General features: G+C 44.8%; 1 protein-coding gene across 2 annotated transcripts in view; it reads left to right on the top strand.

Moving 5' to 3' along the window:
- TRIO (trio Rho guanine nucleotide exchange factor) overlaps positions 1–14,629 on the top strand; it is a 414,034-nt gene that overhangs the window by 176,540 nt on the left and 222,865 nt on the right. For both annotated transcript variants that reach the window (XM_006117079.5, XM_075921462.2), the window contains exon 11: positions 6,784–6,975. In XM_006117079.5, coding sequence (XP_006117141.2) covers positions 6,784–6,975 — 192 coding nt within the window. The remainder of the gene's footprint in view (positions 1–6,783; positions 6,976–14,629) is intronic.

Genomic DNA, 14,629 nt, shown 5'->3' with positions numbered 1-14,629 from the left:
GATGTCATTACTAGTTTAAGCAAGGTTTATAAAAATGAGTTGAGAATTGACTGTTTTCTGCATGCTGTCCAGTAATACAGCATCTGATTTTTTTTGAATGACATCCAATTTACATTAATGTCTTAATTACGTTAAATCTTAATTAATCTAGATCATCTTCCAGTTTACAGAAAGATAAATCTGAAATTCTCAGGCTACATCATGAGGGTGCTCTCAGAATTCTGAAATAGAATTTCATAAGAATAAAATGTCAGATTAATTATAAACAGGAAACAATCTTTTCAGTTGCACAGATGGCTGTGGGCAGAGCCCTTGGCTCCTGCGGAAGTTGCCAGTGTCCTTTCAGATTACAAATGTGAGCACTGAACTTTCCTTGTTCATCTGTGTGAGCTTTGACTGTAGCATTGAGCACGTGTAAGTACTGACCAGGAAGTTGGTGGGTAGTGCACTCCACTACCATGAGGGTACAGGCTTACTCAGGTGCAGTAGTTTAGAGACTTAGAACCTCTCTTTAGGATTGGAGAGCATTATCTGATATGTGCACAGTTTAATTTAAAAAGCACCATGGACTAAGGCTGAGGCATAACTAATTAATGACTGAACAAGGGAAAAAATCAAATAGTTGAAAGCAGGATTGAGACAGACATGGTTGTTGATCCCAATGTATACAGAAGTTCATGCTGCAGGCAGATAATGCATTGGAGTATTTTGAAATGGCATTGAATCATTTCAAAATGTTGATGTTGATTTTAAAATTGAAGTTGGGGAATTGAGAGGGAGGTTGTAGAATGAGTTCGTGCAAAAAAGTGCAAACATTATGAGTGTTAGTTTTCTAGTTTTTGTGAAGTCTGTTATATCAATTTTTACATCACAAGTATTTTCCAACTGAAGGGCTCAAAGCAATTTTATGCACACTAATAAATAAACCTCTTTCTATTTTCACCTCCTTAGCTAAGGTATGTAAGACACTCTCTGCTATACATAAAAAGGCACAAAGATGAGCACATTATTTGTATAAGAGTTGCCTGGTAACTCAGTGGCAAAACAAGCAAGGAGAACTCGGATTTCCTGGTTCCCTGTCATATTTTAGGTCACTTTTAGTAAAAGTACAATAGAAACTTTTACTGGTATGGCAATACCTGTTAAGAGTATTTATTTTCTTTTTCTTTCCATACCAGCAAAAGCCCTATTGTAGCCACACTTGTACTTGCAAAATAAAAAGACATTTGCTCATAGTTTTTCAAAGAGGACTCAATATAAGTGATACTAGCAAAAACACTCTTCTGCTGATATAGGCTTCATCTTTATTAGGAGGGTTTGCCAATGATTCTTTTCCAACGTACCTTTTCTTGTGTAGACTAGGCCTCTGTTGTCTTCCCCTTTAGTGACTAAAAGTTGTTCTTTGGGGATGTCCCCGTGGGTGCTCCACTATGGGTGCTGGGCTTGCCCTGGCACCGCAACAGAAGCTTGTGATGAGCAGTGTTCAGCTGGACCGCACGTGTGCCGCGGGTTCGCAGCTTTCGCACTCTTTTCTGTCTCGGGCGGTCTGGCCCCCTGCCAGTTCCTCTTCACCGCCTCAGGCTGCAGACGCTTGGAATCGTGCTCCTTACCTCACTCACTGAACTAGACTCCTAGTTCCCCCTTGTATATACATTCCTATTTCCTCCTTTCCCTTGTTTTTTCTCCTTATTTAAAAAAAAAAAGAGAGAGAGACAGAACTACTAGGAGTAAGAACAGAAACCACATACTGCTCTTACCTTCTGCCTCTCAGCTGTTCTCCCATCAACTCCATTGTACATAGTTGCCTTCACCTAAAAAAAAAAAAAAAGAAAAGAGACAAGGACTACAGAAGAGAGATATTATCACTAAGTTTCCAACATTTAAACAACTAGCTGTCTCTCTGCGACTTAAACAAAACAAAACAAAAACAACCTGCCTCAGGCTGCCGGCAAAATGTCTGCAACCAGCTTTAAAAAATGCAGCTCCTGCCGGGAGGCAATGCCAGCCTCCGACGGCCATTCGGAGTGCATCTGTTGCCTGAGGGAATCTCACGTCCTCCAGAAGTGTACCCATTGTACAAAACTCACCTCCAGAGCTAGAAAAGATAGAGAGAGGTGCCTTTGCATGCTCCTCTTTGACAGAGCCCTGCAACCACAGCAAGCTGACTCTGATCAGCAGCCACATAAACGCCGGGCTTCCTCCCCCACTACGGAACTCCAAAAGAAGGCAAGGCTGTCCCCAGCGAGATCCCTGCCAGCTGCCTTTAATGGCAGGGAAAACCAGGCGGACAAACCTGGGACATCTGGCAATGTAAAGCCATGCCCCCCTGCCTCAGTGGCTCCGAAGCCTAAGCTGCCACAGGAGGCTTCCCAAACGCCGGCTCCCCAGACAGCACCAGCTCAGCCACTTCCCTTCACTCGGGCGCAGAGTGCTGAGCTGGCTCCGAGAGCAGCCCCGGATCCGACCATCACGGCACTGGCGCTGGCACCGCCTCTGAGTCACCGCGCAGTGCCGGACTACACGGCGCTGACCCGCTCTGCCACTGGCGCGGCATTGATTGCTCCTGCCCTTGAGCCGCTGGAGCAGAGCAATCCAGCGGCTAGCACTTCAGCGCATGCCGCCAGACAACCACCGCAGAGTCCTCCTCCTCCTCTCCTATCTCCGCACCGCAACTGCTCTCGCTCCCGCCTCCTCTCCCTGGCACTGTCCTCTCTTCTACCTTTGCTACGATCTCCATGCTGGTCCACTCACTGGCATGGGTCTCCCCATGCCTCCTTCAGACTGCCTTCTCCTTTTCTAGCTGCTGCATCTTCTCATCGCAGGCACTACTACAGGCATCTCTCTGCTTCTCCTGCTTCCTCCAGGGCATCAGACATCCACTCCTGTTCGCCCTGCTCCCCATACCACTATCGATATTACAGCTGTTCTAACTACCGTGACGACTGTTCACCGCGACATGGCACACACCACTGCGGCAACCGCTACTTCCGAGATTTGCGCAGCAGGTATTTTTGCCGATCACAATCCGCCTTTGGCTACGCTTCACGCAGGTGCTCTCCAACTCTGGCTCCCCTTACTCCTCTGCACCAGTCACCATCACCATCCATCAGAGCCAGAACATACCCCCTTCGCGGACCAATCTTAGGGGACTTCCATCCCAGACTCGTCCCAGTCAGATGAGGCAGTCACGCTGGGTGACAACTCTCCACCAGATGACCTCCGTCAGTTCCAAGAGTTTTTTAAGCAGGTAGCTATCACATAAGAGATCCTGCTGCAGGAACTCAAGGACAAGCAGCACAAGCTTTTCAGGAATCTCCAACCGCAGCATAGTTCACGCCTGGCCATTCCTCTTGACGAAGGCATCCTGGAACTGGCTGATGAAGTGTGGCATGCTCCAGCGTCGGCTCTTCTGACCAACAAACAGACCGACAGGAAATATTTCGTACCACCGTGGAATTTCTCTTTGCCCATCCGCAGGCTAACTCCTTAGTTAGTCGACGCAGCTCAATAGAGGTCTAGAGCCCCACACCTCAAACAACAGGGCTCTGATAAGGACGTAAAGAGACTTGACCTCCTCAGCAGGAAGGTGTACACTTCAGCAATGCTACTCCTCAGAATCGCCAATTACTTGGCGCATCTCTCCAACCACACCTTTGACACCTTTTCACACCTTACCCCCCTCATGGATCATCTCCCTGATTCTAAGAAATCGATCCTGAGGTCAGTAATCCAAGAGGGCTACACATCAGCGAGAACGTCCCTCCAAATAGCCATGGACGTTGCTGACACCACTGCTCGCTCTACTGCTACTGCCATCGTTATGTGCAGAGCTTCTTTCCTTCAAGTGGCGGGAGTTCTGACAAGGATAAGCTCTTTGCAGAAACCACGGACTCAATCTTACACTCCTCTAAAGACTCCCGAACAACCTTGCCAACTCTGGGGATGTACACTCCCACCTTCAAGAGACGCTGATACTCACCATACCAGCACAGATATGACTACTCCTACATCAGTGGCAGTAGCAACACCAGCAACAGAGGCCCTTTGACAACCAACGCTCTCGTCAGAGGCCTCAACAATGCCATAACCCAAACGGCAGGATGAACATGCCTCCCAACAACAAGCAAAAGGTTTGATGCGTTGGTCAGGGGTGAGCAGATAGGCACAGGCAGTACCACGAATTGTACGACCCAGCTCTTTCACCACCGGTTGAGGTCCTTTCTACATCAATGGGCAAAAATGACTACAGATAGATGGGTCCTCGAGATTGTTCAGTCTGGCTACCCTATCCCTTTCATAGCCATCCCACCAACTATCCCTCCCACCCCGTCCCTCTTCAGGAACCCCTCTCACGAGACCCTCCTCCGACTAGAAGTCGATCGCCTTCTTTCTCTGGGTGCCATAGAGCCAATCCCAAAGGATTTCAGGAACAGGGGCTTTTACTCACATTATTTCTTCAACCAGAAGAGGTCCGGAGGTTGGCACCCCATCCTAGATCTCTGCCGTTTGAACAAATATCTCAAGAAACAACGATTCAAAATGACGACTTTAGCTGCCATAATCCCTGCATTAGATCCATAGGACTGATTTGCCACCCTCGACCTCCAGGACACCTATTTCCAAGTCCCTATCCATCCAGCTCACAGGAGGTTCTTGCGCTTCGTTGTGGCAAAGGACCACTTCCAATACAAGGACCTCCCCTTCGGGCTATCGTCAGCCCCCAGGGTATTTTCAAAAGTTCTATCCGTGGTCACGGCCTTCCTCTGGCGCCAAGGGTACTCCTCTTCCCTTACCTGGATGATTGCCTACTCAAGGGCCCTTCTGCATACAAGATTTCACAGATGGCTCACCTCACGAGGATACTCATGGACAACGTCACAGCTCTCCCTCCTTCTGTTCTGGTGACTACTGCTACGCAGTCACCCATATTGGAGCACCTGCAGGGACACCACCTCGAAGAACGACCGTTACAGCACCGAAGGTGAGTAACTTCGCTTTCCCCAGGAAAGTTTGTAATGTAAACACTGCAGAATAGTATGGAAACCTGAAAATCATTGGAAGTGTAACACACTGATCAGTATCTCTTAAAAGCGGGGGGGGGGGGGGGAGGTAAGAGCGAGATTTCTAAATTTCAATTTCAGTAAGTAAGGAAAGGCACTTACTTTAAAAATGTCCCCTTTATAGTGATAACGGAGAAGAAATGTTTTTCATGTCAGATATCTGGGTCTGTTGGTTCTTCGGGTTTTGGATTTTATTGTTTTTTCAGTTTTGTGCACTGACTCCTCTCCCTTTTCCAAAAGCACAGTCAGTCAGCACGCCACACCTGGAAAATGATTCCTTATGCCGCTTCCAAAATTTCCCTTACTTAGGCTTGTACGACAAACAGCAAACCTACTAACAACTTGTGTCCAGAATTATCCCTTGAAACTTTCCACTTCTCTTCCATCATGCTCTCCCTGTGCTCCCTCTCAGTGCCTCTCAATTGCTAGATTTATCAGCTTTTGCAAGGAAACCTCTGAAGATTTTTTTCTTTTGTCTATTGGCTCTTTGCACCTCATTGCTGTCAGTTGAATGATTTTTTTTTTCTAAATAGCCTATCTAAAAATATGAATTAAAACCTTTTTCTCATCATTGGTCTTGGATCAGTGCTTGAAAAAAGCTTTTTGACCTGAGGAGTATTTGTTACTGGTTTATCAAATAGTGTTTAGCAATGTTCATAGACAACACATGAGGCCTTAAAACTGACATTGACTCTGACAGTAGATGTTTGGCACTAGCACTGGAACAAATGGACCAAAACCTGCATCTTGGACAAGGGGATTTTAAATGTTAATAGAAATTTTGCTTCACTTGTGATGTGTTCTCATTTTATGGTTAGAAAACCCCCAAAACAATGAGGAAATAAACAACACATGGTGAAAATTCACCGTGTTTTATCTGATTGAATTGCATATTGTTTCAATCTTCCTAACAAGAGGAAAACACACATTTCAGCGACAAAAAAGCAGTCATGTTAAACAATGATGATTGTTAAAACATGACTTGAAAGACTTAGAACTCTAAGAATTTCTGTCCTCTGCCCCCGAAAAGAACAATATGGGTTGAACCTCTCTTGTCTGGCACTTTTGGGACCTGGCCAATGCTGAACCAGAGAATTTGCCAAACTACAGGAGGTGGATATTGTGTAGGTGCATTACCAACATTTCCACTGCTTCCTGGACTCTTAGGTGATATTTAGTTGTAAATTAGAGCTAAATAACAGCACAGAACACTGAGGGCCAGGACTGGTGGCTGTAAACAAACTTTATGGGGCAGTGGGAAACTTAGCCACACCCATAAATTGACATCCAGCTAACTAGAAACTGCTGGACCTGATCAGAAAGTGTCAGATGAGAGGTTCAGCCTGTAGCTAGAGGTCCCTCTGTTTTCTATGAAACCGAAGGAACACATAGCAGACATTTATAGATGCTTCCTTTATTCTGATAGTTGATTGTATGCATAAAATCATGAAAGTTTTATTGCCTGATGTATGTGAGGTGACAGTTTGTCTGCAGATGTTCTTCTTTCTGCTGTGTTATCAAAGACAAAGACAGGATTAGACTGTTACTGATCTACTTTAAGTAGGAGAAGGTTATTGACATGAGATGACAGTGACCTAATGCTTTACTGTTTCATTTTTTCCAGTTTATTTCCTGTTGGGCAATATATTGCGTCTTTACATGTTTACAAGCCTCATTGCCTTCTGTTCATTCATGCCTGTAAAACAATTTTATTTTTCTGCAGAACACATATACCAATGCAGATAAGTTACTAGAAGCAGCCGAGCAGCTGGCTCAGACGGGGGAGTGTGACCCAGAAGAGATTTATCAAGCTGCACATCAGTTGGAAGACAGAATCCAGGATTTTGTTAGGCGTGTGGAGCAACGCAAAATCCTGCTGGACATGTCTGTGTCCTTTCATACTCACGTTAAAGAGGTGAGTTGACACTAATCCATGGAAGTATCTGGCAAACTTGAAAAGGATGCAAGACAAGTCATATTTTTATTGGTGTAACATACAACTCTCGCTGATGAGACTCAATGAACGCCCATTGTACAGTGAACATTTATTTCAGAACTGCATTATCTCTCCTGTTCTGCTGTCACCACAGAGTTAGCTATTTCTGTACCTTGATAGTCCCTGCCAACTGCTGATCCATGAATGGGGCATGATTATTATTATTATTATTTGTATTATGGTAGCAGTTAATGGCTCATATGTAGACATAGAAAGAGATAGTCGCTGCCCTGGAAAGAGCTTAAAATCTTTATTTACAAGACAAACCATTGGAGGTGCGGGGGCAGCCAGTGACTTGGCCAAGATGACACATTGGCAGAGCTGGGAATAGAACCAGGCCCCTCATCCCCCATATTAGAGCCTTCCCCACTAGAAACTTAAAATTCATTGCTGCACTCAAATAGATGGGAGTCTTTGTGGAATTTTCTTTCAGGTCAAAAATAGATCAAGGAGAGAGAATGCACTTCAGATTGATAGGCATTAATTAAATGGAACAAGGGATAAACCATTTTGCATTGGGCTCCTGAAGTTAATTCTTAAATAGATTACTGATGTTTATGTTCTTTCCTTATTCCCACTATCACTCACCATGCTAATGGAAGGCCATTAATTATTCTGTTACATTATATCACATGGGGCTGTTTAAAACTTGTTCAAAAATCTCACAGCCAAGTACCAATATAGGAAGAACAGTCATGCCTGGTAGAGAAGGAAAGGACATTATCCAAAATTTTTACTGCATTCTGCAAAGGGTTTCATAGGATTTCTGTATGTGATCATAGTTCCTTATATTTTATTAAGCAGGAAAGGCAAACAGTATGTGAAAATGTTCATTATTGTATTGTTTTAAAACTGGAGACATAAATGTGGTGGTCAGCCAGTAGTTTCTGCATTCATACTTGCTCATGCTCACTCCTTTCCCCTTTACAGACCTACACTCCTTGGGTTAATGCAAGAGAAAGACAATCTTTAAAATTAACTCTCACCTATTACACTTACTCCTTTAAAGGGTCTTTCTGGGATCCCTCAAATCAAGTAAGATTTCCCCTTAGACGTCTATAACTGATGAGTTCAAAGATGGGAAATTAGGCCAGTTCTGGCAAGGAACACTCTCTGGCAGTGGCAGCACATGAGGTCTCTATCTTCAGCGGTGCTGATGCGGGCTTGGGCCCACTCCTTACGTCAGGCTCTCTGATCTTCTTTATGCCCTGGTCCTCAGCTGTACATAGAAATTCTGTTGAGGCAAATGTGTGTCAGGCATCCTGACCACGTGACCAAACCATGGTAGCTATCTGTGGGGCGATTATTGCCTCAATGCTTCAGGAATCAGCCTTTGCAAGAACACTAACATTGGTCAGTCTGTTCTGCCATGTGATGCCCAATATTCTCCTCAGGTACTTTTGGTGGAATTTCTCCAGATCTTTAATATGATATCTATAGGGAGTCCAGACTTCAGCTCCATGTAGCAACATTGGGATGACTACAGCATTGGAGACGTCGATCTTGGTCTGCATCTTGATGTCACAGTCATCAAAGATTTGCCTCTGTAAACATCCATAAGTTGCACTGACACTGGAGATTCAGTGGCAGATTTCATCATCAATGTCAGCATAGCTGGACAGAGGGCTATTGAGACAGGGGAAGCTGTTGACATTCTCCAGCAGTTGGTGGTTCGCCGTGATGGGGATGCTTGCTGGAGAGGTAAAGGGTAACAAGAAAACATTCTATAAATACATTAGAAGGAAGAGAACGAGCAAGTACAGAGTAGGCCTGTTTCTCAAGAGAAACAAACAACAACAAAAAATGTGAAAATGGCGAAGATGCTCAGTGACGTCTTTGTTTTGATTTTCACCAAGAAGGCTGGTGGTGATTGGACACTTAACGTAGTGAATACTAGTGAAAATGGGGCAGGTTCAGAAGTTATAATAAGGAAAGACTAAGTTAAAAATTACGTAGACAAGTTAGATGTCTTAAACTCATCAGGGTCTCAGAAAATGTGTCCTAAAATGTTCAAGGAGCTGACTGAGGACATATCTGAGCCAGTGGCGCTTATCTTCGAAGAGTCCTGAAGACTGCAATAGAGCAAGTATAGTAACCATCTATAAAAAGGAAAATAAGGACAACCCAGAGAATTACAGACCAGTCATCTTAACTTCTGTATCAGGAAAGATAATGGAACAAACACTAGAAAATAATAAAGTGATAAATAATAGTACAGCATGGATTTGTCAAGGGCAAATATTATCAGGTCGGTTTGATAGCTTTCTTTGATAGGGTAATCTTGTGGATAAGGGGAAAGCAGTAGCTGGTATACCTAGATACTAGCTACAGTCTCACATGAGCTCATTAATAAACAATGGAAATTCAACCTAGATGGAACTTACTATAAGGTGAGTGCATAACTGGGTAAGTGGATGAAGTTTTCCCAGTGGGCATTGGCACCCAGCATCTCTCCCTCATTCTCTTTGGTGCAATCTGTCTTGGACTTTTTGTTGCTGGAAGAAAGATCTGGTGCATTCTTCCATCAGTCACCTGATGGCCATCACCGTGTATCACTAGCTGATTCAGGGTCAGACAGTGTTTTCTCACGACATGACAATCAGATTCTTGAGAGGCCTTGAAAGTTATGGCCCTGTGTGTCCCATTGGGACCTTTATTCATGGCTCTGCTCCTCTCTTGGCTCTCCAGCCTGCCCTTTGAGCTGCTGGATTTCTGCTCCCATTCCTACTAGTCCTGGAAGGCCACTTTGCTAGTGGCGGGTAACATCAGCAAGATAAGCCTTTGAGACCAAGGAACCACCATATACAGTGGTTTTATAAGGAGAAGGTCCAGCTATGGCCCCACCTGGCCTTCCCGCCAAAGGTGGTGTTTTCCTTCCATGTGAACCAGGATATATTCCTGCCTGTGTTCTCTTCCAAGCTGCACAAGACAGCAGAAGAGAGGCGTTTGCATGCTTTGGACGTCCGGAGGGCCTTCGCTTTTTATTTGGAATGTACCAAGCCTTTCACTAAATTGACCCCGTTCTTCAGGATAGGATGAAGGGCCTTCTTGTTTCTTTGTAGAAGTTTTCCAATGGGATCATCTCTTGCATAAAGACCTGCTATGAACTGTGAAAAGATCCTGCCATTGTTAATCATCAGGCCCCATTTGATGAAGGTGCTGGTATCTTCTGCATCCTTCTTGGCACACATCACAGTTTAGGACATCTGTACAGCTGCAGCGTGGTCCTCTGTTCACAAGTTCACATCTTATTACACCATTACTCAGCAGGCCAGAGACAATGCTGGATTCAGCAGTTCTGTGTTACAGTCATAACAGCTGTGAGCCTGCCTCCAGATGTACTGCTTGGAGTTACCTAATGGGGATGGACATAAGCAGACATTCAAAGAGGACAGTTACCTATTCTGTAACTTGTGTTCTCTGAGTTGTATTGGTCATGTCCACTCCACTGTTGGAGTTTCTAGCAAGAAGAAACTGAGACTGGGGGAGGGAGGGAGGGTGGTTGGCATTCCTTATGCTGCTCCATGGAGGTGCCAGAGCAGCTCCCCAAGTTGCTATGGGAAAAACTTCCGAGACCAGTGCATGTAATGACAATACACCTCTAGTGTAATGGACATGAACAATATCTCTTGAAAGACACCAGTTATGGAACAGGTACCTGTCTTTTTCCTAAGAATTTGAAAAACTTCTCTAAGAAATCTAAAATAAATAATGATAAAACAGGTAGGGCAAGAAAGAGTACTGTTACAAAAGACTGGAAAGATGACTGCAAGGGTTTGGACACCAGGCAAGAATGGATCCAGAAAGAATACCATATTCACTGATATGTACCGATGTGCAAGGACATAGAAAAAAATGAAGACTGGGGGTGGATTAGGCAGAAATGGTGAAGAGTGACATAGACCACAAAGGCTTAAAGATTAGCGAGCTGGTACGAGTAAGAATGTGCTGAGACGGTTTTATTCAGCTCGGCTGTCACTGCTGAACTGAAGAGATGGGAATTAAAAAATAAAGAAAAATTCAAAATAGAACAATAATCCTTGGTGAACTTAAGCACAAAAAGGGAGCTTACAAAAAGTGGAAACTTGGACTAGGGAGGAGTATAAATGTATGGCTCAAGAATGCAGGGGAGTTATCAGGAAGGCGAAAGCACAATTGGAATTTGCGACTCACAAGGGATGTGAAGGATAACAAGAAAGGTTTCTATAGGCATGTTAGCAAGAAGAAGGTGATCAGAGAGGGCGTGGGGGCCCCTACTGGATGAGGGCAGTAACCTAGTGACATATGATATGAGGAAAGCTGAACTGCTTAATGCTTTCTTTACCTCTGTCTTCATGCACAAGGTCAGTTCCCAGACTAATGTGCTCAGTGACACAATATGGGGTGAAGGTGGACAACCCTTGGTCGGGAAAGAACAGGTTAGGAACTATTTCAGAAAGCTAAAAGTACATAAATCCATGGGTCCGGTCTTAATACATTTGAGGGTACTTAGAGAGTTGGCGAATGTCATTGAGGAGCTTTTGGCCATTATCTTTGAAAAGTTGTAGAGATCGAGAGAGATTCCAGATGATTGGACAAAGGCAAATCTAGTGCCCATCTTTAAGAAAGGGAAGAAGGACGATCCAGGGAACTATAGGCCGGTCAGTCTTACCTTAGTCCCTGGAAAAATCATGGAGGGGATCTTCAAGGAATCCATTTTTAAGCACTTGGAAGAGGGGAAGGTGATCAGGAATAGTCAACATGGATTCATGAAGGGCAAGTCATGCCTAACCAATCTGATTAGCTTCTATGATGAGGTAACTGGCTCTGTGGATATGGGGAAGTCAGTGGATGTGATATACCTTGACTTTAGCAAAGCTTTTGAGGCGGTATCCCACAACGTTCTTGCCAGCAAGTTAAGGGAATGTGGATTGGATAAATGGACGGTAAGATGGATAAAAAGCTGGCTGGAAGGTCGGTCCCAGCGGGTAGTGATCAAAGGCTCGATGTCAGGATGGCGGTCAGTTTCTAGCGGAGTGCCCCAAGGTTCGGTTCTGGGACCAGTTTTGTTCAACATTTTTATTAATGACCTGGATGAGGGGATGGATTGCACCCTCAGCAAGTTTGCAGATGACACTAAGCTAGGGGGAGAGGTAGACACGCTTAAGGGCAGAGATAGGGTACAGAATGACTTAGACAAATTGGAGGATTGGGCCACAAGAAATCTGATGAGGTTCAACAAGGACAAGTGTAGAGTCCTGCACTTGGGACGGAAGAATCCCAAGCATAGTTACAAGCTGGGGACCAACTGGTTAAGTAGTAGTTCTGTAGAAAAGGACCTGGGGGTTACAGTGGAAGAGAAGCTAGATATGAGTCAACAGTGTGCCCTTGTAGCCAAGAAGGCTAATGGCATATTAGATTGCATTTAGAGGAGCATTGCCAGCAGATCCAGAGATGTCATCATTCCCCTTTATTCGGCTTTGGTGAGGCCACATCTGGAGTATTGTGTCCAGTTCTGGGCCCCCCACTACAAAAAGGATGTGGACGCATTGGAGAGGGTCCAGCGGAGGGCAACCAAAATGATTAGGGGGCTGGAGCATATGGCTTATGAGGAGAGGCTGAGGGACTTGGGTCTGTTTAGTCTGCAGAAGCGAAGAGTGAGGGGGGATTTGATAGCAGCCTTCAACTTCCTGAAGGGAGGTTCCAAAGAGGATGGAGAGAGGCTGTTCTCAGTAGTGAGAGATGGCAGAACAAGGAGCAATGGTCTCAAGTTGTGGTGGGAGAGGTCCAGGTTGGATATTAGGGAAAACTATTTCACCAGGATGGTGGTAAAGCACTGGAATGGGTTACCTAGGGAAGTAGTGGAGTCTCCATCCCTAGAGGTGTTTAAGTCCTGGCTTGACAAAGCCCTGGCTGGGTTGATTTAGTTGGGATTGGTCCATCCTTGGGCAGAGGGCTGAACTTGATGGCCTTCTGAGGTCTCTTCCAGCTCTATGATTCTATGAATCCAGCAAAGAAATGGCAGCTTGGGCCAGGTATCATAAATACGATGCTATTGTTATGATTGTTCTATGTATTTCTCCAGTATCTCTTTGTTTGCACCAAAAACTGATGCTGAAGTGCTATAAAGTATTTAGTGGACTCAGTGAAGGGCAACAGTGAATGATGTGGAATGTAGAGGAATAAAGTGGGGAAGAGGGGGTTTACAAAGGTCAGTCTTGCCTCTGATTCACAACTAAGGAATTCTAATAAATGAACCCAGATGTGTTGGAATGTTGCCTCTTTGTCTCTCGATGCAGTTTGACTTTTTGCTTTGCAACTTGTCATTCTCTTCTGGATAGTTTTGCTGTTGAACTTCTGTAGTATAACACTGATGTGTATGGAAGGTTATTTTTTACCTATTCCCTCGCCTAACAACTTAGTTCTGTAGCTGTTGTGTTAAAGTTATATGTCATCTCATCGTCTCCATAGTGTAGACATACCCTGTGTTGTTAACATAGTTGGCCTCCGAGTATAGGCGCAGATTACACTGACAGGAGCATTTTGTCATTGTGGGAACACCACCTGCAAGAACAATGCTAGAAGTATGTCTGCACTGTTGGCAACAAAATTAATTTTGACACTCAGAAGTTGCCAAAAAAAGTCACCAAAGCATGTTCACAACGGTTCCCTCATTTGACAGATCATGGCTACATTTTTAGATCCCTCATTGAGACTGAGCAGTACACTTTTAGTAATACCTTCTTTTGCTAGACACATAACGGAGCACAATGCATCTTGGGAATGTGAAAAAGTCCTGTCAGGCACTGCTTTTTTTCTCAGCCCTCCAGAAACTTCTGGCTCCCTCTCATGTCATTTGTAAAACTGCTAGTCTTTGCTGTGCACTCCAGCATGTGCTGTGAGAAATCATGGGTTCCACACTTCTCTCATATGTGTGTTCCTTGTCATGAGGACATCACGCATTGCAGCAGAATTACTATTGAGGAAGAGTCGCAGGCAGAGGTCACTGAGTGGAAGGGTTAACGGCCACCTGACCGTGCATTTGGCTGTCACAGGGCACTTGTGCAGGGTAGATTGTTGCTTTTGGGCTAGGGAAACCAGCACTCAGTGGTGAGATTGCATTGTCATGCAAGCGTGGGAGGAAGACCAGTGGCTACAGAACTTTAGGACGTGTAAAGCTACCTTCCTGGAGCTGTGTGCTGAGCTGACCCACTGAACTGTGACACAAGGACATCCAAATTACAACTGCCCTCTCAATAGAAAAATGTGTGGAAGCTGGCAACTCCCAATTGCTACTGGTCTGTTGCAAATGAGCTTGGACTGGGGAAGTCTACCATGGGGGCTGCACTTCTGCAAGTGCGCAGGGCAATAAATTACACTCTGCTGCGTAGGACTGTGGCTTTGGAAAATGTGAATAACGTAGTGGCTGGCTTTGCTGAAATGGGCTTTCCTAACTGGTGAGGCCATTGATGGCACACTTGTTCCAATTGTAGCACCACTCCACTTTGTCACCGAGAACATCAACAGGACATGATACTTCAGGATGGGGCATCAAGTGCTTGTGGATCACTGAGGATGTTTCATGGACACAGGT

The sequence above is a fragment of the Pelodiscus sinensis genome, chromosome 2 (genome assembly GCF_052426305.1).
Source record: "Pelodiscus sinensis isolate ZL-2025 chromosome 2, ASM5242630v1, whole genome shotgun sequence".
NCBI lineage: Eukaryota > Metazoa > Chordata > Testudines > Trionychidae > Pelodiscus > Pelodiscus sinensis.
This window is presented reverse-complemented; position numbering and strand designations above follow the sequence as displayed.